Consider the following 24,296-nt stretch of genomic DNA (forward strand, 5'->3'; position numbering starts at 1 on the left):
AGGCTGCTGTGAGCTAGGATCACACCACTGCACTCCAGCCTAGGCAACAGTATGAGACATCATCTCTTAAAGAAAAAGGTAAAAAAAAGAAATTATCTTCAAGCTATGTGCATAATGTATACATGAAACATAAAATTTCATGTTTAGATTTGGGTCCCATCTCCAAGATAGTACATTATGTAAATGCAGATATCCCAAAATCTCAAAAATCTGAAATCCAAAAAACTTCTGGTCCCAAGAATTTCGGATAAGGGATATTCAACGTATACAGGGCAAAATGCAAAATTCTCACTGTTTCAAGATAGAAAAGGAGTCTTCAGAGAGATACGTCCTGCTTATAACAAACTGCTCCAAACAGCCCTAGACCCTAAAAAGTACTTTAAGGAAAGATAAAGAGGCACTGGTTTAGACCATTTATAGATAAATAAGCATGGCCAAAACCCCTGAATGTAATCCTTCCATGCAGAAGATAAAACCTGAAATCTAACGCATAAATTGTCATGGGTACAATACTATAAAAGAGACCATAAGCTACCGAGAACATGATAGGAATTCAGGAAATGCTAAAGGTCCTGTCTTATCTCTGTAATTCATTTACTAAGAAATCATGTATGATTTTCTCAACCACAATCTTTTTTGTTTCTGAATTAGACTGACAAAAATTATAGAATCTAATATTTAATATTTTCCACCATATTCCATATTCTCACAATCACATTTAGACACAAATTTATCTAATGAAATGTATCCCAAATGAACCAATTTTAACCAGCAGCAGAAAAAATAAAATAAAATAGTTAAATGAAACTTCTTTGGTATAGGAAGTCCTTCAGGCCAGATGTGGTGGCTCACACCTCTAATACTAGCATTTTGGGAGGTTGAGGCCAGTGGATTGCCTGAGTTCAGGAGTTCGAGAACAGCCTGGGCAACATGGTGAAAACCTGTCTCAACTAAAATACAAAAAATTAGCCAGGTGTGGCGGCATGCACCTGTAGTCCCAGTTACTCAGGAGGCTGAACCAGGAGAATTGCTTGAACCTGGCGGGAGGTAGAGGTTGCAGTGTCAGTGAGCTGAGATTGCGCCACCATACTCCAGCCTGAACGGAAGAGCAAGACTCCGTCTCAAAAAAAGAGAAAGAAATCCTTCAGCACAGAGGGTAGAAAAAAACAACTACTCACACTTCCCAGAATACCTACCATGGCAATACCAAAATATGACCATGCTTGTTAATATTTAGGCCAGGGCATTAAATATTTATAACATAATACAAACACTTGTAATCCAAATGTGAATGATTATCTTCAATTTTCAGTAAGACCCTATTAAACCCTATCATTAATATATATTCATTCATAAACATGGTGAGTACCTAATGAATTTAGTTAAACACTGTAGAATCTCTAAGGAAAGAATACTCGGTCACTTTATAAGCTATGTGGTAGTCAAGAGAAATCCTTTCTACTCCTTGATATGTTAAATGATCAAAAAATCCAAAGCTAAAAAATCATCAGAGAACAATGAAAAAATTTTAGTGGCTTTATGCTTCCAATTCCATTTTCTTCTGGCCTCTTTTCTGAAGCTTGCCTAAATCATCCCAGGAATGCTAAAATTGGGTGTTATTTATGGCATAACCAAAATGAAATAACAAAGTAAGTACCCCAAATAAAACTAGGAGAAAAAATCCAGGGAACCAAGCAGGCAGTAAGGATCTAAAGTTCTATACTTGGAACCTATACCCTGAATGTTAAATAATAGATGGTTTTTAAACAGTTGACTGCCAAGTGTGGTGGCCTGTGCCTGTAATCCTAGCTACTTGGGAGGCTGAGGTGGAGAGACTGCTTGAGCCTAGGAGTTCTAGACTAGTCTGAACAAATAGCAAGACCCTGTCTCACAGGTGGGGGCGGGCAGGGGGAAGGCAACCAAGCTGGGTGTGCCATGTGCCTCTAGTCCTAACTACTTGGGAGGCTGAGGTAGGAGGAGTGCTTGAAACCATAGGCCACTGTACTCCAGCCTAGGCAACATAGGAAGACCCTATCTCTAAAACAAACAAACATAAACAAACAAAAAGGCCGGGCATGGTGGCTCACACCTGTAATCCCAGCACTTGAGGCAGCTGAGGTGGGAGGATCACTTGAGCTCAGGAGCTCAAGACCAGCCTGGCCAACATGATAAAATTTTTGTATTTTTAGTCTCTACTAAAAACAAAAATTAGCTGAGTGTGGTGGCAGGCCTATAATCCTAGCTACTTGGGAGGCTGAGGCATGAGAATCATTTGAACCTGGGAAGCGGAGGTTGCAGTGAGCAGAGATCACACCACTGCACTCCCATCTGGGCAACAGAGCAACACTCCATCTCAAAAAAAAAAAAAAAAGTTATACCTTTAATTGTTATCCTCCTTCAGTAGTTAGGCAATTAGAATTTACTATTGCTAAATGAATGTTCAAAGTTAAACCAAAATTAGTTCAAGATGAAGCCAAGAACACATCTCAACTCATTCAATAAAGCCATTATTACTCTGATGTCAAAACCAGACACGGATATCACAAGACAACTACAGACCAATATATCTTATGAATACAGATGTAAAAGTCCTCAACAAAGCAAAATGAATCCAGCAACATATAAAGGCTTATACACCATTGCTAAGTATGATTTAATCCCAGGGATTCAAGGTTGGTTTAACACTGAAAATCAATTAATGTAATACATGGTATTAATAAAGGATACAAACCACATGATCATTTGAATAGATGCAGAAAAAGCACTTGACAAAATCCAACATGCTTACATGATCAAAACACTCAACAAAGTAGGAACTGAAGAAAACATCTTCAACCTGATAAAGAATACCTATGTGGGGAATAAAAAGAACGCCTACAAAAACCCCACAGCTAAAATCATACTTCATGGAGAGAGCCTGAACGCTTTCTCCCTAAGATCAAGAACAAAACGAGGATATCCACTCTCACCACTCTGTTCAATACTGCACTGAAGGTTCTAGCCAAGGCAGATAGGCAAGAAAAAGAAATAAAAATCACTCAGGCTAAAAAAAAGAAGTGAAACTACCTTTATTTGTAGATGATATAATCTTGTATATAGAAAATCCAAAGAAAATCTCACAAACTATTAGAGCCAATAAACACATCCAACACAGTTACAGGATATAAGCTCAATATTTAAGTAGTAATTGTATTTCTATACACAAGCAATAAGCAATCTGAACATTAAAAGTTTTTTAAAATTCCAATTACAATAGCACCCAAAAAAAAAAAAAAAAGACTTAGAAAGCCGGGCATGATGGCTCACACCTGTCACCTGTAATCCCAGCACTTTGGGAGGCCGAGGTGGGCGGATCACTTGGGGTCAGGAGTTCAAGACTAGCCTAGCCAACATCGTGAAACCCCATCTCTACTAAAATACAAAAATTAGCTGGGTGTGGTGGCGGGTGCCTGTAATCCCAGCTACTCAGGAGGCTGAGGCAGCAGAATCGCTTGAACCCAGGCGGCGGAGGTTGTGGTGAGCCAAGATTGCACCACTGCACTCTAGCCTGGGTGACAGAATGAGAATCTGTCTTAAAAAAAAAAAAAAAGACTTAGAAATAAATCTAACAAAAGCAGCGACAATCTTATACTCTGAGATATATAAAAATTGCCAAAAGAAGTTAAAGAAATCCTAACTAAACAGAAAGGCCAGGTGTGATGGCTCACACCTGTAATCCCAGCACTTTGGTAGACTGAAGTGGGTGGACTGCTTGAGCCCAGAAGTTCAAGATCAGACTAGGCAATACGGCAAAACCTCATCTCTACAAAAATACAAAAATGAGCTAGGTGTGGTGGCATGCACCTGTAGTCCCAGCTGCTTGGAGGGCTGAGGAGGGAAGATCACTTGAGCCTAGTAGGTTAAGGCTGCAGTGAGCCATGATTGCACTACTGTACTTCATTCCAGCCTGGATGACAGAGCAAGACTGCGTCTCCAAAGAAAAAAAAAAAAGGAAAGACATCCCATGTTCATAGATGAGAATGGATCAGAAGATATAACACTGTTAAAATGGCAATATTCCCTAAATTGATCTACAGAATCAATGCAATCCCAGTATACCCAAAATAAATTTGAATAGGAAAAACAAAGTTGTAGGACTCACACTTCCTGATTTGAAAACATAATTCAAAGCTACAGAAATCAAGACAGTGTGGTAGTGGCATAAGGATAAACATACAGATCTATGGAATATAATTGTGGGTTCAGAAATAAACCCTTACACTGACAGTCAATTGACTTTTTGACAAGAATGCCAAGACAATTCAGTGGAGGAAAGAATGGTCTTTTTAAGCCAAGTGCTGTGGTTGACACCTGTAATCCCAGGACTTTGGGAAGCCGAGGCAGGAGGATAGCTTCAGGCCAGGAGTTCGAGACTAGCCTGGGCAACAAAGCCAGACCCCATTTCTACAAGAAACAAACAATGGTCTTTTCAACAAACCATACTGGGACAACTGAATATGGACATGCAGTAGAATGCAGTTGGACCACTGTATCTCATACCATACACAAAAATTAATTCTAATTAAATTTAAACATGGATTACAGACCTAAATGTAAAAGCTAAAACAATACAATTCCTAGAAGAAAACAAAAGCTAATCTTCATTTCATTTGGTGACTTGACATCAAAACCACATGCAACAAAGGAAAAAACAAGTAAATTGGACTTCACCAAAATTATAACATTTTGTACATTAAAGGACATCATCAAGAAATTGAAAACACAACCCACAGATGGGAGAAGATACTTGCAAATCATGTATCTCACAAGGTATTTGTATCTCGTATATTTAAAGAACACTTACAACTCAACAATAAAAAAAGAATCCAATTTTAAAACGGGCAAAGGCTAAGCACGGTGGCTTACACCAGAAGGAGAGGATCAGCTGAGGCAAGGATTTTGAGACCTGCCAGAGCAATATAGCAAGACCCTATCTCTACAAAATAAATTAAAAAAAAAAAAAAAAAAAAGGCCGGGCGCGATGGCTCAAGCCTGTAATCCCAGCACTTTGGGAGGCCGAGACGGGCGGATCACGAGGTCGGGAGATCGAGACCATCCTGGCTAACACGGTGAAACCCCGTCTCTACTAAAAAATACAAAAAACTAGCCGGGCGAGGTGGCGGGCGCCTGTAGTCCCAGCTACTCGGGAGGCTGAGGCAGGAGAATGGTGTGAACCCGGGAGGCAGAGCTTGTAGTGAGCTGAGATCCGGCCACTGCACTCCAGCCTGGGTGACAGAGCAAGACTCCGTCTCAAAAAAAAAAAAAAAAAAAAAAAAAATTAGCCAGGCATGGTGGCACACACCTGTAGTCCTAGCTACTCAGGAGCTGGAGGTAGAAGGAAACCTTGAGTCCAGGAGTTTGAGGTTATAGAAAACTATGATTGGGCTGGGTGAGGTGGCTCACAACTATAATCCCAGCACTTTGGGAGTCCAAGGCGGGTGGATCATGAAGTCAGGAGTTCAAGACCAACCTGGCCAAGATGGTGAAACCCTGTCTCTACTAAAAATACAAAAATTAGCCGGGCGTGGTGGCGGGTGCCTGTAATCTCAGCTACTCGGGAGGCTGAGGCAGAGAATCACTTGAACCTGGGAGGCGGAGCTTGCAGTGAGCAGAGATGGCGCCACTGAACTCCAGCCTGGGTGACAGAGTGAGAGACTCCATCTCAAAAAAAAAAAAAAAAAGAAAACGACGATTGGCCACTGCACTCTAGCCACAGTGACAGAGCAAGACCTTGTCTAAAAAACAATAGATGTATAAAAATAAAATTAAAATGTGCAGAGAATTTAAATAGACATTTCTCCAAAGATATATGAATGGCCAATAAGCACATGAAAAGATCTCATCAGGTTCAGCAACGGTTCAGGCCTGTAACCCCAACACTTTGGGAGGCCAAGGTGGGGGGACAGCTTGAGCTCACGAGTTTGAGACCAGCCTGGGCAACATGGCAAAACCCCATCTCTACAAAAAATACAAAAAAGGTCAGGTACAGTGGTTCATGCCTTTAATCCCAGCACTTTGGCAGGCTGAGGTGGGCAGATCACCTGATGTCTAGAGTTTGAGACCAGCCTGGCCAAAATGGTGAAACCCCGTCTCTACTAAAAATACAAAAATTAGCTAGGTGTGGTGGCAGGCGCCTGTAATCCCAGCTACTGGGGAAGCTGAGACAGGAGAATCGCTTGAACTCAGGAGGCGGAGATCGCACCACTGCACTCCAACCTGGGTGAAAGAGCAAGACTCCATCTCAAAAGAAAAAAAAAGTTTCAAAGATAAAACAAAAATCTTGTTAAAGATAAATACATGAGATGCTAAAGAAATAATCTATTTCTTTAAGTCATGCTATCAATTTGCATCGAAATTTTCATTTCCTATGTGTAGGTGTCGAGGGTCTTGTAGCCATTATAAATGATATACACCTGTTCTGTGCTAACTTTTGTTCCCCAAAAGAGATATGTAGTACTCCAGGGGGCTGGGCACAGTGGCACCAGCACTTTGGGAGGCCAAGGCCACAGGATCGCTTGAGCTCAGGAGTTCAAGATCAGCCTGGGCAACATGACAAGACCCCGTCTCTACTAAAAATATTAAAAAATAGCCAGGTGTGGTAGTGCACAACTGTAGTCCCGGCTACTCGGGAAGCTGAGGTAGGAGATTGCTTGAGTCCGGGGGTGAAGGGGCTGGAGGTTGCAGTGATCCAAGTGCCACTATACTCCAGCCTGGATGACAGAGGGAGGCCCTGCCTCAAAAAAAAAAAAAAGACAGACATGTAGTACTCCTAACATTCAGTACCTCAGAATGTGATCTTAGAGATGGGATCTTCAGGCCAGGCAGCTTCCCTTCCTCTCTGTGTCAGTCTGTCCCACCTCGGCTCGGCCCACCGGAGGCAGAGGGTGCAGGAACCTGGAGGTGGAGGGTGCAGGAAGCCAAGATCCTGCGACTGCACTCCAGCCTGGGCGATACAGCAAGACTCCATCTCAAAAAAAAAAAAAAACCTTACAAGAAAATGATGCAGGCTGGCCACAGTGGCTCACGCCTGTAATCCCAGCATTTTGGGAGGCCGAGTGGGGTGGATCATTGAAGGTCAGGAGTTCAATCCCAGCCTGGCCAACATGGTGAAATCCTATCTCTACTTAAAAAAAAAAAAATACAGAAATTAGCCAGGCACGATGGCACATGCCTGCAGTCTCAGCTGCTTAGGAAGCTGAGGCAGGAGAATCACTTGAACCCGGGAGTCGGGGGTTGCAGTGAGCCAAGATTGCGCCATCGCACTCCAGCCTGAGCGACAAGAGCAAAACTCCATCTCAAAAAAAAGAAAATGCAAAGCCACCTAAGAGACAGTTTAAATATATAAAAAGCTAGATGCCAAATAAAACTAGATGGGTAACTTGATAAACAGGATTGATAAAAAGCAAGACAGCTGACATTATATAATTCTTATTTGCTTCAATATTTACTGGGGAAGATAGAGGGGAAAAGCTATCTAAATTACTCTTTAAAGCATACAAATCTCTAATAGTGAATCAAATGCATCATTAAATTCCTCAAACTGGTATGTCAGATGTCAGGTAGTCATGAAGACCCAAAATAGTCTCTACGGGTTTTTGTTTTTTTTTTTTTTTGAGATGGAGTCTCGCTCTGTCGCCGAGGCTGGAGTGCAGTGGTGTGATCTCAGCTCACTGCAAGCTCCGCCTCCCGGGTTCACGCCATTCTCCTACCTCAGCCTCCCGAGTAGCTGGAACTACAGGTGCCCGCCACCTCGCCCGGCTAGATTTTTGTATTTTTTTTTTTTAGTAGAGACGGGGTTTCACCGTGTTAGCCAGGATGGTCTTGATCTCCTGACCTCGTGATCCGCCCATCTCGGCCTCCCAAAGTGCTGGGATTACAGACTTGAGCCACCGCACCCAGCCTCTATGGGTTTTTTGTTGTTGTTTTTTTGAGACAGAGTCTCGCTCTGTTGCCCAGGCTGGAGTGCAGTGGCACCATCTCAGCTCACTGCAACCTCTGTCTCCCAGGTTCAAGCCATTCTCCCACCTCAGCCTCCCAAGTATCTGGGATTACAGGCGTGCGCCACCACATCTGGCTAATTTTTGTATTTTCAGTAGAGACAGGGTTTCACTATGTTACCCAGGCTGTTCTCAAACTCCTGACCTCAAGTGATCCGCCCAACTCGGCCTCCCAAAGTGCTGGGATTTCAGGTGTGAGCCACCACAACCAGCCCCTTCACTGTGTTTTAAAGGCATTTAAGTATAAATTATTGAACTGTAGGACAGAACATATTAGTTGACGGTCATATGAGTGACCTTCTCTAAATGCCAAAAGGATAGAATCCACTTTTCCTTTATCAATATTTTCCTTGCTCAACTTCTGGCATATTAGGTACTCAATAAGTATGTGCTGAACCAAAATGAACAAAAAAATGCTGTCATCAAAGTAACTCCCATCTACTCAAGTAGGCTGCAATTTCAAACTGCCCAAACGCAAATCTCTAATAGAAGATGGGATCAGAAGACATATCAGCATGAATAACCTTCTGAGGAAAAGACAACATGGATTCTAAAAGTGGAACTCACACCACACCAGTTCACCCAAATTCTCTGAGAAAATAAATATGTGCGGCCGGGCACGGTGGCTCATGCCTGTAATCCCAGTACTTTGGGAGGCCGAGGCGGGTGGATCATGAAGTCAGGAGATCGAGACCATCCTAGCCAACATGATGAAACCCTGTCTCTATTAAAAATACAAAAATTAGCCGGGTGTGGTGGTGTGCGCCTGTAGTCCCAGCTACTCAGGAGGCTGAGGCAAGAGAATCGCTTGAACCCGGGAGGCGGAGGTTGTAGTGAGCCGAGATCACACCACTGTACTCCAGCCTGGGCGACAGAGCAAGACTCTGTCTCAAAAAAAAAAAAAGAAAAGAAATATGTGAATATAATTTATGTGAGCTTTCACAAACTCTTGATAAGATTCTAAATTAAAGATTATTTTTTTAAAGACCTGAGTGGCCACAGGATGAGAACATTTACTGTAGACTAGACATAACTGAGACACAGAAAATTATAGGTAGATGCTGAGGTACTTCCCCAAATGAAGGTATAAACAGAAGATTGAAATTTTTTTCTAAATTTTTTTTAGAAATGCTGTATTTAACATTTTAATATATTGTACAAAAGTATACAGAGAATTCCCCATTTTGCAGATGGGATGATGAGATTCCTAATAATGAAATACCACACGAGTTGGAAAAATAAGGGAACGGAGAGATGGAAAGGGTTTCTAAATGTATTAAATGAGAAACATTTGCAAAAACTAAGATTTATATTCAGCTGAGAGAATGCTTTGGCAAGTATAAAAGCTGTCTAAATGTGAAGGGTTATCTAGCAGAAGACAAACCAGACTTGCTCTAAGCAGTTCCTATGTAGACAAAATTCTAAGTGGTAATTCCAGAAAGGCACGCTTCAGCTCAAGCTTTCTAACCATCAGACCTAACTAAAAGGTGGTTCTTACCTTGGATTACCTCCAAGAGCCCACTGAGATATGAGAGTTAAAACATTACATGCAAGGAAATGGCAGGTATGCTACAGCATGGACAAATGAAAAGTAAGGCATTTACAGGAAAAAAATCTAAGCTATACTTAAAAGACTTCATGCCTTCCAGTCAAAAAAGTAATTTTTGAATAATTATAGAATATTCCCTAAAGACAATGTGATGTTCTATGCAAAAGAGAAAAAAAAAAAAAAAAAAAGGAAAGAAAAAGAAAAGGGAGGGAGGCAGGGAGGACCAAATCCTATTAGGAAAAAACTGTAAATCAAGGGTGTCCTATCTTTTGGCTTCCCTGAGACACACTGGAAGAAGAGCTGTCTTGGGCCACACATAAAATACACTAAACTAACAATAGCTGATGAGCTAAAAAACAAAATCACAAAAAAAATCTCATAATGTTTTAAGGAAGTTTACGGATTTGTGTTGGGCCACATTCAAAGCTGTCCTGGGCCACATGCAGCCTGCGGGCCATGGGTTGGACAAGTTTGCTGTAAATAGAACATATTTTCTTATCCTTCTACCAAATCACAGTGTAGTTATAACTAAAATGCAATTTTGAGTAGTTATCATAAATCCAGAAAGGGAAAGCAATACTGACAAAGATCCAGGAAGGAGGTTTCACTAGAGATTAAGTTAAAAAGTCAAGCATCTTCAATTGAGAAACATGAAAGCAAAGGGGCAATGTGATCAAAATCAGAAAACGTATCAATATGGTAAATACTAACTTATTCATCAAATCTCAATATAGTAAGCTTTTATGCTTGAAAAGTATTTCTTTCTATAACAGATAAAAGAACCTTGTGGATTGTGTTATCACATTCTACAAGTTAAAAATAGATTCAAGTGCTTGGATAAATGTATGTACATGTATATTATTAGGTCCATTCGGGTCCTGTAGGATAGAAGTGCTATCAGATGTGAGGCCCTCAATTTCTGAGGTTAACATCTTAATAGATAACAATGCTTCACCTGAAAACATCAGTTGGTGCCAATTTAGACAGAACAATTGGTTGGATGGACCCCTGAGAGACAGACTCAAGGAGGCTGGTTGGTATAAACTTCCTTCCATTCTTTTACCTCGGTATGTATGTGTGTATAATATATACATACATATCATACAAGAATATATATACATTCCTTATCTTTTATACACTTAGAATGTTCCTTACATAGCTCTGCACCCTGAATTTTTCATTTATCATTTACTCAACATCCTAAGACATTAAAAATTCTTTTTTTTTTTTTTAAGACGGAGACTTGCTCTGTCACCAGGCTGGAGTGTAGTGGCACCATCTCAGCTCACTGCAACCTCCAACTTCCTGGTTCAAGCAGTTCTCCTGCCTCAGCCTCCTGAGTAGCTGGGATTTCAGGCACGTGCCACCATGCCCAGCTAATTTTTGTATTTTCAGTAGAGACGGGGTTTCACCATGTTGGCCAGGATGGTCTCGATCTCCTGACCTCATAATCCGCCTGCCTCGGCCTCCCAAAGTGCTGGGATTACAGGCATGAGCCACCACACCCAGCAGGAAAAATTCTTTTAAATACTATTTCATAGTTGTAAATATGCATCCTTAAATATACCATAATTTATTTTCTTATAAATCTTGCTGCTCATTTAGCTTTATTCTCAATTCTCACTAGTATGAATAATGCTACAATGAATACCATTGTTCACAAATCTTTCTATATAAATTTTTCCCCCTTAGGATAAATTCAGTGCAATTACTGAATTAAAGAACGTTTTTAATTTTGCCAATATACGTTGCCAAAATATCTTCCAAAAAACTAGGCCCAATGCACACTCCACTAGCAGTTTCAGAGATTGTCCCCTTACCACCTTTGACAGCACAGTCAACTGCAAATCTGATAGGTTAAAAAAATAGTATGTCATTTAATCTGCATTCCTTTGATTCCTTATCAGAAAAAAAAATGTTTCTCATATGCTTCTTGGTCATTTGTATTTTTTCCTTATGAACTCTGATCATGTTCTTTGCCAGCAAAACTTTTCTTTCTCTTGGCCGACAAACTTTATGTGGAAAACCAGTTAAGATGGAATCATCTAAGTATCAGCAACTGCAGCTCCCCCTGCTGACCAGTAAATTACCACCACCACCAAGTGCCCAGTAAAAATAAACTGTGCGCTGTAACTATGCACTTGCCCATCTTCTGGGCGGCTGCTACAAATACAAATTATACACGGTAATAAAAAAGAAAATACTGTGTATCTAAAGTCATACTTAACAGAGCTGTGATGGAGAAGGCAAGGGCGACAAACGTCTACTTTTCTTTTTCTTTTTTTTGAGACAGAGTCTCGCTCTGTCGCCCAGGCTGGAGTGCAGTGGCGGGATCTCAGCTCACTGCAAGCTCCGCCTCCTGGGTTTACGCCATTCTCCTGCCTCAGCCTCCCGAGTAGCTGGGACTAGGGGCGCCCGCCACCTCCCCAGCTAGTTGTTTTTTTTTTTTTTTTTTTTGTATTTTTTAGTAGAGACGGGGTTTCACCATGTTAGCTTTTTTTTTTTTTTTTTTTTGATACGGAGTCTCGCTCTGTCGCCCAGGCTGGAGTGCAGCGGCGCATCTCGACTCACTGCAAGCTCCGCCTCCTGGGTTCACGCCATTCTCCTGCCTCAGCCTCCCGAGTAGCTGGGACTACAGGTGCCGGCCACCACGCCCAGCTAATGTTTTTTGGGGTTGGTTTTTTTTTTTTTGTATTTTTAGTAGAGACGGGGTTTCACCGTGTTAGCCAGGATGGTCTCGATCTCCTGACCTCGTGATCAGCCCACCTCGCCCTCCCAAAGTGCTGGAATTACAGGCGTGGGCCACAGCGTCCGGCCCAAATGTTTTCTAATGTGCAGGAACTAGGCAAGGCGCAGCGGCTCACACCTGTAATCCCAGCACTTTGTGGAGGCCGAGGCGGTTGGATCACCTGAGGTCAGAAGTTCAAGACCAGCCTGGCCAACAAGCGTCTCTACTAAAAATATAAAAATTAGCCAGGTGTGGTGGCACTTGCCTGTAATCCCAGCTACTCAGGAGGCTGAGGAAGGAGGATTGCTTGAACCTGGGAGGTGGAGGTTGTGGTGAGCCGCGATTGCGCCACTGCACCCCAGCCTGGCCAATAGAGTGAGACTCCATCTAAAAAAAAAAAAACTAATAAGCAAGAACTAATGTCACAATTCTAAAAATCAATTCCCTGCCAAATATACTACCTGGCATATGATAAACATCACAGGCCTAAATATATAAACACCACAGACCTAAATATTCATTTCCCTATACTGCAACTATGTGAAAACATTCTAGTTACCAAACGACACTGAGTGGTCAGCAAACTAGTTCTCTTTTTCCAAAAGCAAAAACAACAAAAACACTTCTGCCCTTTAGCATTCAAAGGAAGACTATTAAAAATCGTAATTCTTGGCAATCCTTATTCCAAAGCTCCTCGCACTTATTAGACTGGGACCAATAGAGCCAAAGGGTAAGGCCAAGATTGGCAAATGCATGTGACTCTCAGCTTTTCCACTGATACTCTCCTAAAGAGGCACATCCCAAGGCCAGCAATGCAGTCTTTAATATGCATTTACTAAGTGCCATCAAGAGCAAACAATGATGGCTGGGCATGGTGGCTCACGCCTGTAATCCTAGCACTTTGGGAAGCCGATGGGAGGTGGATCACCTGAGGTCGGGAGTTCGCGACCAGCCTGACCAACATGGTGAAACTCCATCTCTACTAAAAATACAAAGCATAGCAGGGCGTGGTGGCAGGTGCCTATAATCCCAGCTACTTGGGAGGCTGAGGCGGGAGAATCGCTTGAACCCGGGAGGCGGAGGTTGCAGTGAGCCGAGATCATGCCATTGTGCTCCAGGCAGAGGTTGCAGTGAGCTGAGATCATGCCAGTGTGCTCCAGCCTGGGCAACAAAGAGCGAAACTTCGTCTCAAAAAAAACAAAAATAAAAACAGCACGCAGTGAGGATAAAAGACAAGAGCCAGCCCTCACTCTCAAAGAACCTAGAGACTAGCTGGGATCAAAGTGGAGCAAACCGGCAATCAGTACAATAGAAGTGCCAGGTCTGCATATGCACACACACATGCACACACACTAGCAGTTTCAGAGATTGTCCCCTCACCACCTTTGACAGCACAGTCAACTGCAAATCTGATAGGTAAAAAACAGTATGTCATTTAATCTGCATTCCTGTGATAACTTATCAGAATAAAAATGTTTCTCATATGCTTCTTGGTCATTTGTATTTCTTCTTTATGAACTCTGATCATAAAGTGATAATACCTGGGTCCAGAGGAAGCACTCAGTGTCGGCTACTATTATTACTATTATCACTGCTGTTATTAATATTATCACTACTTTTTTTTTTTTTTTTTAAGGCTAATCAAGTGAAGCAGTGGGAGTGGAGAAGGAACAAAGAAATCTGTAACTGGTTGTGATCAACTAATAGTAAACACCACTATACTTCGACCAGTCACTACTGTTATTAAAGACTAGGGGAAGTAAGTTTCCAGAACAGGGTAGAGTCCTTCTTAAGCAGAGGTAACTGCTTGTGTGAAGACCCAGAGGCAAGGAACAACAGGGTATACAGCAGGCACTGGGCACAAGCAGTCTGTACTACTGCATACAGGATGCTCAGGAAGAAGTGAAGAGATGATCTGGCAAAACATTTCAACTCTACCTTCAAAGCTAGGAGAGTTATGGTGGAAGAGGGATATGATCACACGCTTGGACGTGCAGTTTACAAGGATCGTGTTGGCAGTGACTTGGAAGAGAGAAAGCAGTCAAGGAGAATGATTACAAGGCAAGAGAAGGTCAGGCAGCCAAAAGGGCGATGAAGGTCTGGACTCAAAAAGGAGAAGTAGGATGACTAGGAAAACATTATGAGCTAGGATCTCAAGAATGTGGTGACTAGAATGGCATAAGAAGGAACCCAGAGGCCTCTCAAATCCCTGATTTGAGTGACTGGCTGGATGACACTACCACTCACCAGGATAAGAAGATAGGAAGAGGTTGGACTTGGGGAAGTGGATAAGATCATTTTAAAATGCCCATAGGATGGCCGGACATGGTGGCTCATTCCTGTAATCCCAGTACTTTGGGAGGCTGAGGCAGGTGGATCACCTGAGGTCAGGAATTCAAGACCAGCCTGGCCAACATGGTGAAACCCCGTCTCTACTAAAAATACAAAAATTGGCCGGACGTGGTGGCGCACACCTGTAATCCCAGCTACCCCAGAGGCTGAAGCAGGAGAATCACTGGAACCTGGGAGGCAGAGGCTGCCATGAGCCGAGACCGTGCCACTGCACTCTAGCCTGGATGATAGAGTGAGACTCCGTCTCAATAATAATAATGATAAAATAAAATAAAATGCCCACAGAACATCCAAGTAGAGATGTCCAGGAAGCAACTGTGTATATGGGATTGGAGATCAGAAAACTAGTTAGAGCTGGAAAAAAACACATTTGCAAATCATCAGCATATGGATGGCAAGTGAGGCACAAGTTTATCTAAGGCATTCCTCAGAAACCGCACAGGGTGAGAGGAGAAAGGGTAAAGGGAAGGCAAATACGAATGTTTTTAGGAGCAAAAGAAGAAAAACATCTGCAAAGAAAACCAAGCGTATGGGCCAGGCTCGGTGACTCACGCACTTCGGGAGGCCAAGGCGGGTGGATCACCTTGAGGTCAGGAGTTCCAGACCAGCCTGGCCAACATGGTGAAGCCCGTCTCTACTAAAACTACAAAAATTAGCCAGATACGGTAGCAGGCACCTGTAATCCCAGCTACTGGGGAAACTGAGGCAGGAGAATAGCTTAAACCCAGGAGATGGAGGTTGCAGTGAGCCAAGATCGTGCCACTGCACTCCAGTCTGGGCAAAAGAACAAGACTCCGTCTCAAAAAAAAAAAAAAATAGTTTCAAAGATAAAACAAAAATCTTGTTAAAGATAAATAATGACAAGCTAAAGAAATAATCTACTTCTTTAAGTCATGCTATCAATTTGCACCAAAATTTTCATTTCCTATGTGTAGGTGTCGAGAGTCTAGTACCCATGTTAAATGATATACACCTGTTCTGGGCTGAACTGGGTTCCCTAAAAGAGATATGTAGTACTCCAGGGGGCTGGGCACAGTGGCGCATGCCTATAATCCCAGTACTTTGGGAGGTCAAGGCCACAGGATCGCTTGAGCTCAGGAGTTCGAGATCAGCCTGGGCAACGTGGCAAGACCCCGTCTCTACTAAAAATATTAAAAAATAGCCAGGCGTGGTGGTGTGCACCTGTAGTCCCAGCTACTCAGGAAGCTGAGGTGGGAGGATTGCTTGAGCCTGGGGGTGAGGGGGCTGGAGGTTAAAGTGATCCAAGTGCCACTGCACTCCAGCCTGAATGACAAAGGGGGACCCTGTCTCAAAAAAAAAAAAAAAAGATATGTAGTACTCCTAACATTCAGCACCTCAGAATGCGATCTTAGAGACAGGATCTTCAGACCAGGTGCGGTGGCTTATGCCTGTAATCTCAGCACTTTAAGAGGCCGAGGTGGGTTGATCACTTGAGGTCAAGAGTTCGAGATCAGCCAGACCAATGTGGTGAAACTCTGTCTCTACCAAAAATGTAAAAATTAGCTAGGCGTGCTGGCGAGCACCTGTAACTCCAGCTACTTGGGAGGCTGAGGCAGAAGAATCACTTGAACCTAGGAGGAGGAGGTTGCAGTGAGCTAACACCACTGCACTCCAGCCTGGGCAACAAAGAGAGACTCTGGAAAAAAAAAAAAAAGAGATAGGATCTTCAAAGAGGTCATAAAGTTAAAATGAGGTCATCAGGGAGGACTCTAATCCCAATATGACTGTTGTCCTTATAAAAAAGGGGAAATTGTGGACACAAAGAAACACACACAGAGAGGCTGGGCGCAGTGGCTGACACCTGTAATCCCAGCACTTTGGGAGGCTGAGGCGGGCAGATCACTTAAGGTCAGGAGTTTGAGACCAGCCTGGGCAACAAGGTCCAGCCCTGTCTCTACAAAAAATACAAAATTTAGGCTGAGTGGTGTGGTTCATGCCTGTAATCCCAGCACTTTGGGAGGCCAAGGCAGGCAGATCACCTGAGGTCACGAGTTCTAGACCGGCCTGGGCAACATGGTGAAACCCTGTCTCTACATAAAATACAAAAAATTAGCCAGGCGTGGTGACACGTGCCTGTAATTCCAGCTAACCAGGAGGCTGAGAAAGGAGAATCACCTGAACCTGAGAGGCAGAGGTTGCAGTGAACCGCTATTATGCCACTGCACTCCAGCCTGGGCAACAGGGCAAGACTCTTGTCTAAAAAAGAAAAAAGAAATACACACAGGGAGAACTCTACATAAGGACTGGAGTTATACTGCCACCAGAAGCTGGAAGAGAGGCTTGAAACAGATCCTGCCCCAGTTGCTTCAGAGGAAGTATGCCTCTGCCCTTAGATTTCTAGCCTCCAGAACAGTGAGACAATAAATTTCTGTTCTTTAAGCCACTCAGCCTATGTCACTCTGTGGCAGCAGCCTGAGCAAACAGATGTCATGAAGAAAATTCACAGCTCAGGTTTACTGATTACCTACCAGGTGCTGTTCTAAACACTCTACATCAATAAACTCATTTAATCCTTATAAAGTCCCCTCCAGGATCTAGGTACTATCATTACACCCTTTTCTTTTTTTTCTGGAGACAGAGTCTCGCCCTGTCACCCAGGCTGGAGCGCAGTGGCGCGATCTCGGCTCACTGCAAGCTCCACTTCCCGGGTTCACACCATTCTCCTGCCTCAGCCTCCGGAGTAGCTGGGACTACAGGCGCCCGCCACCCTGCCCAGCTAATTTTTTGTATTTTTAGTAGAGACGGGGTTTCACCGTGTTAGCCAGGATGGTCTTGATCTCCTGAACTCGTGATCTGCCCGCCTCGGCCTCCCAAAGTGCTGGGATTACAGGCGTGAGCTACCGCGCCCAGCCCATTACCCTTTAACAACCCTTTTAACAGTGTTAACGCCGAGGTTCTAAAACGTTAATGAACTTACCCAATATCACATAGCCAGAGCCCTCTCTCTCACCACTAGGCTATGAGGAGCTATTATTAATAGTAATTATAATAAGTGCTGGCACAGTGGCTCACGCCTGTAATCCCAGCACTTGGGGAGGCCAAGGTGGGTGGATCACTTGAGGCCAGGAGTTCAAGACTAGCCTGGCCAATATAGTGAAACCCCGTCTCTACTAAAAATACAAAAATTAACCAGGCATGCTGGCATGCGCCTGTAATCCCAGCTACTCAGGAGGCTGAGGCAGGAGAATTGCTTGAACTCGGGAGACAGAGGTTGCAGTGAGCTGAGATTGTACCACTGCACTCCAGCCAGGGCAACAGAGCAAGACTCCGTCTCAAAAAAAAAAAAATTAGTAATTACAATAAGAACAGTAGTAATTCACTAAGCCAAACACTGCCCTATGTCATTTACAGATATAATACAAAAGTCCTCTGAAGTAAGTGTTATTATTTCCAGTATGAAGGAGGAACCTGAATCTCAGAGAGATGAAGAAAATCGCCCAAAGTCACACAGTTAAGAGTGCTGAGATTAGGCCAGGCATGGTGGCTCATGCCTGTAATCCCAGCACTTTGGGAGGCCGAGGCGGGTGGATCACCTGAGGTCAGGAGTTCAAGACCAGCCTGGCCAAGCTGGTGAAACCCCATCTCTACTAAAAAGTAAAACAAACAAAAATTAGCTGGCCATGGTGACAGGCACCTGTAATCCCAGCTACTTGGGAGGCTGAAGCAGAAGAATCACTTGAACCCAGGAAGTGGAGGTTGCAGTGAGCCAAGATCACCCGACAACAAAGTTTAAGACTGTCTCAAAAAAAAAAAAAAAAAGGAAGAATGCTGAGATTATATCTATTTGCTAACTTAAGGGTTAGCAAATACATTTTTTACTAAATGTATTTGAAAACATTTTTTACTAAAACTTTAGTAATTTTACTAAAACTTACATTGAAATGAAACATTTTTTACTAAAACTTTAAAAGCAAGTGTGTGTGTGTGTGTGTGTGTGTGTGTGCGCGCTTTTTTCTTTAATGAGACAAGAGACAAGGTCTGGCTCTATCGCCCAGGCTGGACTGCAGGGGCGCAATTGCAGCTCACTGCAACCTCCACCTCCCAGGCCTCCCACCTCAGCCTCTCAAGTAGTTGTGACTACAGGTGCACACCACCATGCCTGGCTAATTTTCTTTTGCATTTTTAGTAGAGATGGGGTTTTGCCATGTTGCCCAGGCTGGTCTCAAACTTGTGTGCTCCAGCGATCTGCCTATTCAGCCTCCCAAAGTGCTAGGATTACAGGCATGAGCCATTGTGCCTGGCCAAGTTAAATTTTTTAATGCTCGACTTTGCAGTTCAGTACTAGAAATATACATCTCCAAATTCAAAATTCTTGAAGATCTCAAGAGAACACGTGTCCTAGATTATGGGACCTTTTGCATGTGTATCCTCTCAACCACTATTCAAGAACTATTCTCTCTCAGTTAGAACCCTTGCCATTTCTCTGACTTCCAGACACAGAAAGAGAAGAAAAGGAAGGACTGAGAGGCTGTTCTTTAAAATTTTTTTCAATTTTCTATTTAATTTTTAAAATCTGATACAAACATCAGAAAGTGTAAAAAGATATAATGCAATGAGAAGTCTCCTTCCCACTCTCTCCTCTACCTGCACAATTCCTAGACCTAACAGGTAACCAATGCCACGATTTTCTTATTTATTCTTCTAAAGGTTTGTGTTGTTGTTGTTGTTGTTGTTGCTTTTTGAGACAGAGTCTTGCTTGGTCGGTCAGGCTGGAGTGCAGTGGCATGATCTTGGCTCATGACAACCTCTGTCTCCTGGGCTCAAGCAATTCTCCTGCCTCAGCCCTCCGAGAAGCTGGGATTACAGGCGTGTGCCACTATACCCAGGCTAGTTTTTGTATTTTTAGTAGAGACGGGGTTTCACCATATTGGCCAGGCTGGTCTCAAACTCCTGACCTCAGGCAATCCTCCCGCCTTGGCCTCCCAAAGTCCTGGGATTACACTTGTGAGCCACCACGCCCAGCCCTAAAGATTTTTTTTTTTTTTTTTGCATATATACACCAATGCAAATTATCTTTTTCTCCTGTTTTTTTTTTTCCTAAAAAACACAAAGTGTATCAAATCATACATACTGTTCTGCATCTTGCTTTTATCACTTAACTGTCTGCCTTGCAGATCTTTCCATATATTATGTCTTAATTCTCTCGTTTTGCTTGTCAAGAACAGTTTTTACGTAATTTCACCATAGTTCAGTCTAGCACACAAGGCACCCAGCAGCCCCTAAGAACTACCTGAGACAACTGATGATGGCTCCATGCCACACACTAAAGACCCTGTATCTTTTCTCTCCTCCTCATTTTCATTTCACTTTTTTCTCCAACTCACTCAATTCTCCTTCCTTTCCCTATACCTCTCCCATCTCACCCACTCCTTAGCCCCTAACCCTGACAACTAGACCTAGCAACATCACTGACATTGCTTAGTCGTGGCTAGAAATATTCAGGCTTTAAAAAGGTACAGACCCCCAACATAGAGAAAAAGGGATAAATAATAATTTCCATGAGAACTTCTAATTAACGAGAGTGCCTTAAATTGAAGAGTTTTGGTCTGGAGTTATTCTTCCTTGTTACTTGCCTCCTCTCGCATTTTGGTTTGTGAAGAGTAAGTATGACACTACTTTCTATATGCATGGAAACAAGCACATACTCAGTCTAACATTTAAGCAATGCCTGACAGAACGACAGAGTTCATTTTACAATAAGATAATTGGAAACAAAATATAAGAGCTATATAAAATTAACATTTGGGCTCCAAAATATGCACTTTAATTAACCTATCATTTCTTTTTACTTAAGTAGCTCCAATCTGAAACTACATCTTAGAAATGTTTTAAGGCTATTCACCAAAAGAGTAAAGTTCTCTCTCCCTGTTTTTATTTTCCAGCCCACAAACTCAATGCTATCCTCCCCGCAAAAAGTACCTTTTTTTCTGACCAGACGAACACTGTAATTTTTAAGGTTTCTAAATAATAAAAATAAGAAAACATTACCCCCAAAAAATTGGTTTACACTTAGATGTTTCGCACTGAGCAAAGGATTGGTAAGGAACACAAAACTAAGGCAGCCACGTAATTACATTCTCAAGTAGTAACAGGTGGTAACTCACAGTATGGAGCTGATTTCCTTTCTCTATTCCTGCCATGCCAGAGACCTCTGGTAGAACTTCTGAGGTTACTGTATGGTAACCCAGGTTCAGAGACATTTAGAGGTAAAACCTTAAACATTGGAAATATCTTTAAAAGTAGGGCTTTCTGTACCAAATACATTCGTTAAAACCTAGGAAACTATAAAACGAAATCCAATATATTCATCTCAATCCCCTTGCCTGCTTCCTAAAAAGGACAGAGGCCAGCAGGTCCTGGTGCTCAACACTTGCTAAGTCGAAACACTCTTACACGGGTCCTCCGATTCTTGACGGGTTCAGAACTTCTGGTTGCATTCCCCATGCAACCCCTCCAACTCTACAGGGAGAATGCTGGAAAAACTGTGTCACTTTGGCTTCCTGTATATTAATATAAGCACTCATTATCCAGCAATAGCAGCTGAAACGTAAATGAAGATGAGAACTCAGTCTACATGACCTAAGATTTCCCACAAGTCCAGATATTTAGGTTACGCAGACTGCATTATTGTCCGATTTCTCCTCTGCATTAATCTGGAAGTCTACAGAACAGATTAGCACACAACAATCTTAACTAAGCTAGTATCCAACTCTGAAGGAAGGCGAAGCTGGTGGAGGGTTTCCAAGACTGCTTATCCTTCTCTGTCCTTCCTCCCATACCCTCCTTATGTCTTTTTTGGTTTTTGTTTGTAAAATTTAAAAATATTTAATTTTTTTAAATGTATTTTTAGTCACAAGAAAATCAAAGAAGCCACCCATTTCAGTCTTAAGCTCTGCCCTTTGCCTAGTCCTAATGGAGGGTTCTTTGGCCATCTATGTATAAAAGATGAGAGAAGCCAAAGAGACTGGAGAACCACCACATCAATGGGAGCTTTTTCATCTAAAGGTCATCTGTCCACACTGTCCAAATGAGGTTTACCCTGTGAAATAAACTTGGCATAAGTGCTACCTGTTGAGAAAAACAGTGTGAAATGTCACGCAAAGGACTGGGGTGCAGCAGGAGGACTCTGAAAAAGTCATACGTGTAAACCAGCAGGTCTTAGAATGTTCTAATATACTATATGCAGTTTCAGAGTAAACAAATGGTTAATGACACATCTTTTGTAACACATGAATCAGCTACTGATTTGCAAGAGTGGGACACACCCTAGTACCTATGACTCTAAAGTACCTGTTTGAAAAGTGGACCTAGATGTCTGAATTGCCAACCTATCCTAAAATTGGAACAGAATTTTATAACTATGTAAGTTGCCATAATTTAAAGTTAAAAAGATCACTGCCTTTCATTATAATGGAAGTTAATTTGAGAACTTCATTAAAACGTTCACACCGATAATCAAAGAACAGTAGCAATGCAAAGTAAGGTACAGCCAATCAATCCTAGGAAGCAAACACAAGAGGCAAGAGAAATGGCAGGTAAAGGAACTGAAGAATAGCAAATTCAAGAATTACAAGCATTACAAAGTTCTAAAGAAAAATGAATAAAATGAGGCTGGTAATGAAAAAATAACACATCTTACCTTAAGAGGCATCCAAATAGCATTCATAGTGTCAGGATATAAAGACAATACTCAGAAATGAGCAAGAAGTCTTAGTAATTCCCTCGGTTACCAAGTATGAGCAGGTAGGAAAATCTTTTGTTTCGATAAGGTATCTGAAAGAGAGGATTTTCATTTAGACTAAAAAATAATCAAGAAAATGCAAATAGTTTAAGCTACATGGGCAGGGATTTTGAAGTACTATTTGCCTCATCGCACTAAAAAAGTATAGAAAATACAGTCCCCTTTAGAAAACGGCAAATGTGTGTGTGTCTCCGTACATATGTGTAGAAACATACGTTATATAAAAAGAGAAATAAATATGTAACACTTACTTTAGATAATGTAAAATTGCTTATCAAACAGCCAAAATCCCAGAGAGAATAAAGTTTCCAGGGTACCTCATAAACACTAAACGTGATTTGTTAACTAACCATCTAAAAAAAGACCCTTGCTACATTTAATTATATTTAGTAAAGTAAAACCTCTCTAATCATCCCGACTGTCCCAAGATTATGCTTAAGTTTCAGAGTCAATTCCACATGAAAAGTAAAACCTATTCTTGACTGAAGTACTAGAAACAAATAAAATACCCTTCTTCCCCAGAGATCGTTAAAAGCAGACCGAGCAACTTAATTTTGAGGGTAGGAGGAAGGTAAATTTGCCTGGAGGCTGGAGGATGGACTAAATGACCTCTAGTAGGATCCTCGTTCAAGTCCTGGGCCTGAATACAATTCCAGCTTAACCAGTTACTGCTTCGCTTAAAATGGAGGCTTGCCCGCGTAGGGACAAAAATAACAGCACCCACTTCGTTAAAAACAAATGTCGAAAAGTACCCTTATTTAAATAAAAATAAAAAATAAACACCTCTGGAGTGGATGTGTTCTTGCTATGCGTTTGTCACTGAGGCTTCGAAGACTTGGCATCACTTTCCTTACCGCTCACCGGATTTTGGGGGAGGAGCGGGGGGCGGCAGTTTGACTCCTGACCCAAGTCTCAGGCAGGCTTCAAAGCCCCACCAGGGCCCCCAACTCCAGAGCCAGAGGGAGCGGAGAGGCGAGAGCCCGAGATCGCACCTCCCCCCACCGCGGACCCCAGTCCCAAACCTACCCCTCACCCCTCCGCAGTGGGGCGCCTCCTTCTGCCCCATTCCCATTGTTAGGGAGGGGAGAGCGCGGGGTGGGCTCAGGGCAGGGGCGCCCGCGGCCGTTGCCCGGCTCGCTTCAGGAGGGGCGGCCCGCGGGATGCGGCTTCCCTTCCTCTCCGCGTCGGTCCGTCCCACCTCGGCTCGGCCTGGCGCCCCGAGCTCCGCTCCGCGCCCCCGGCCGCGGCCCCGGCCCGCCCCCGGGGCAGCCAGGCCCCCCGGCCACTCGGTCGGCAGCCTGCGGCCCAGGCCTACGAGTGGGCGCTGGGCGGGGGTCCCCGTGCCCCACACACGCGTCCCTCCCCGAGCCCCGCCGCTTCCAGGGCCCTCGGCGGCGCCCGCTCCCCGGGCCCCGCCGCCCCCCGCCTCCCAGCCGGGCCGCTCCCTCGAGCTCGTCGTGTCGGGGCCGCCGCCTCTACCTCACCATCACCCCTGTCCACTCGTGCCCCCACCCCCAGGGGCACCAGTGCCAAAGACAGCTCCCCCAGCCCCGGACCTACCTGCACGGTTCAACCAAGCCTAGAAGTGGGGGCGGGGAATCTTCCGCCCTCCTCTGGCGTTCATTGGCCCTTCAGGGGCATATCGTGAGCGCCATTGGCTGAGCGATAGTGTCCGTCAGAGAGATGGGGCGGGACCGAAGGGGGAGAGGGATGCTGGTGCCTCGGCGTCTCTGTCTCTGTGTATCTCGCTGTCTCTGTCTCTGTCTCGGCCCTTGGAAACGAGAGGCTTTTGGATGAGAGGACTAGAAGCGGGCCTGAGGTGGGAGGAATAGGAATAGGAATCCTGCCAGAGCGTCACGCCAGTTGGCC

The 24,296-nt window shown here is 43.4% G+C and overlaps 1 protein-coding gene across 20 annotated transcripts in view; it reads right to left on the reverse strand.

Moving 5' to 3' along the window:
• KANSL1 (KAT8 regulatory NSL complex subunit 1) overlaps positions 1-24,020 on the reverse strand; it is a 196,535-nt gene extending 172,515 nt beyond the window's left edge. For 16 of the 20 annotated variants that reach the window (XM_077972236.1, XM_077972235.1, XM_077972234.1 and 13 more), the window contains exons 1-2: positions 23,988-24,020; positions 22,326-22,459 (exon numbers count right to left, since the gene is read on the reverse strand). In XM_077972236.1, the coding sequence (XP_077828362.1) occupies positions 22,326-22,348 (23 nt within the window). In that variant the 5' untranslated portion in view covers positions 22,349-22,459; positions 23,988-24,020. Of the gene's footprint in view, positions 1-22,325; positions 22,460-23,210; positions 23,637-23,987 lie in introns of those variants that run through there. The other 4 variants (XM_028836967.2, XM_001115950.5, XM_015119938.3 and 1 more) reach the window with 3 other exon arrangements.
• Positions 24,021-24,296: the final 276 nt, after the last annotated feature.

The sequence above is a fragment of the Macaca mulatta genome, chromosome 16 (genome assembly GCF_049350105.2).
Source record: "Macaca mulatta isolate MMU2019108-1 chromosome 16, T2T-MMU8v2.0, whole genome shotgun sequence".
NCBI classification, from domain to species: domain Eukaryota; kingdom Metazoa; phylum Chordata; class Mammalia; order Primates; family Cercopithecidae; genus Macaca; species Macaca mulatta.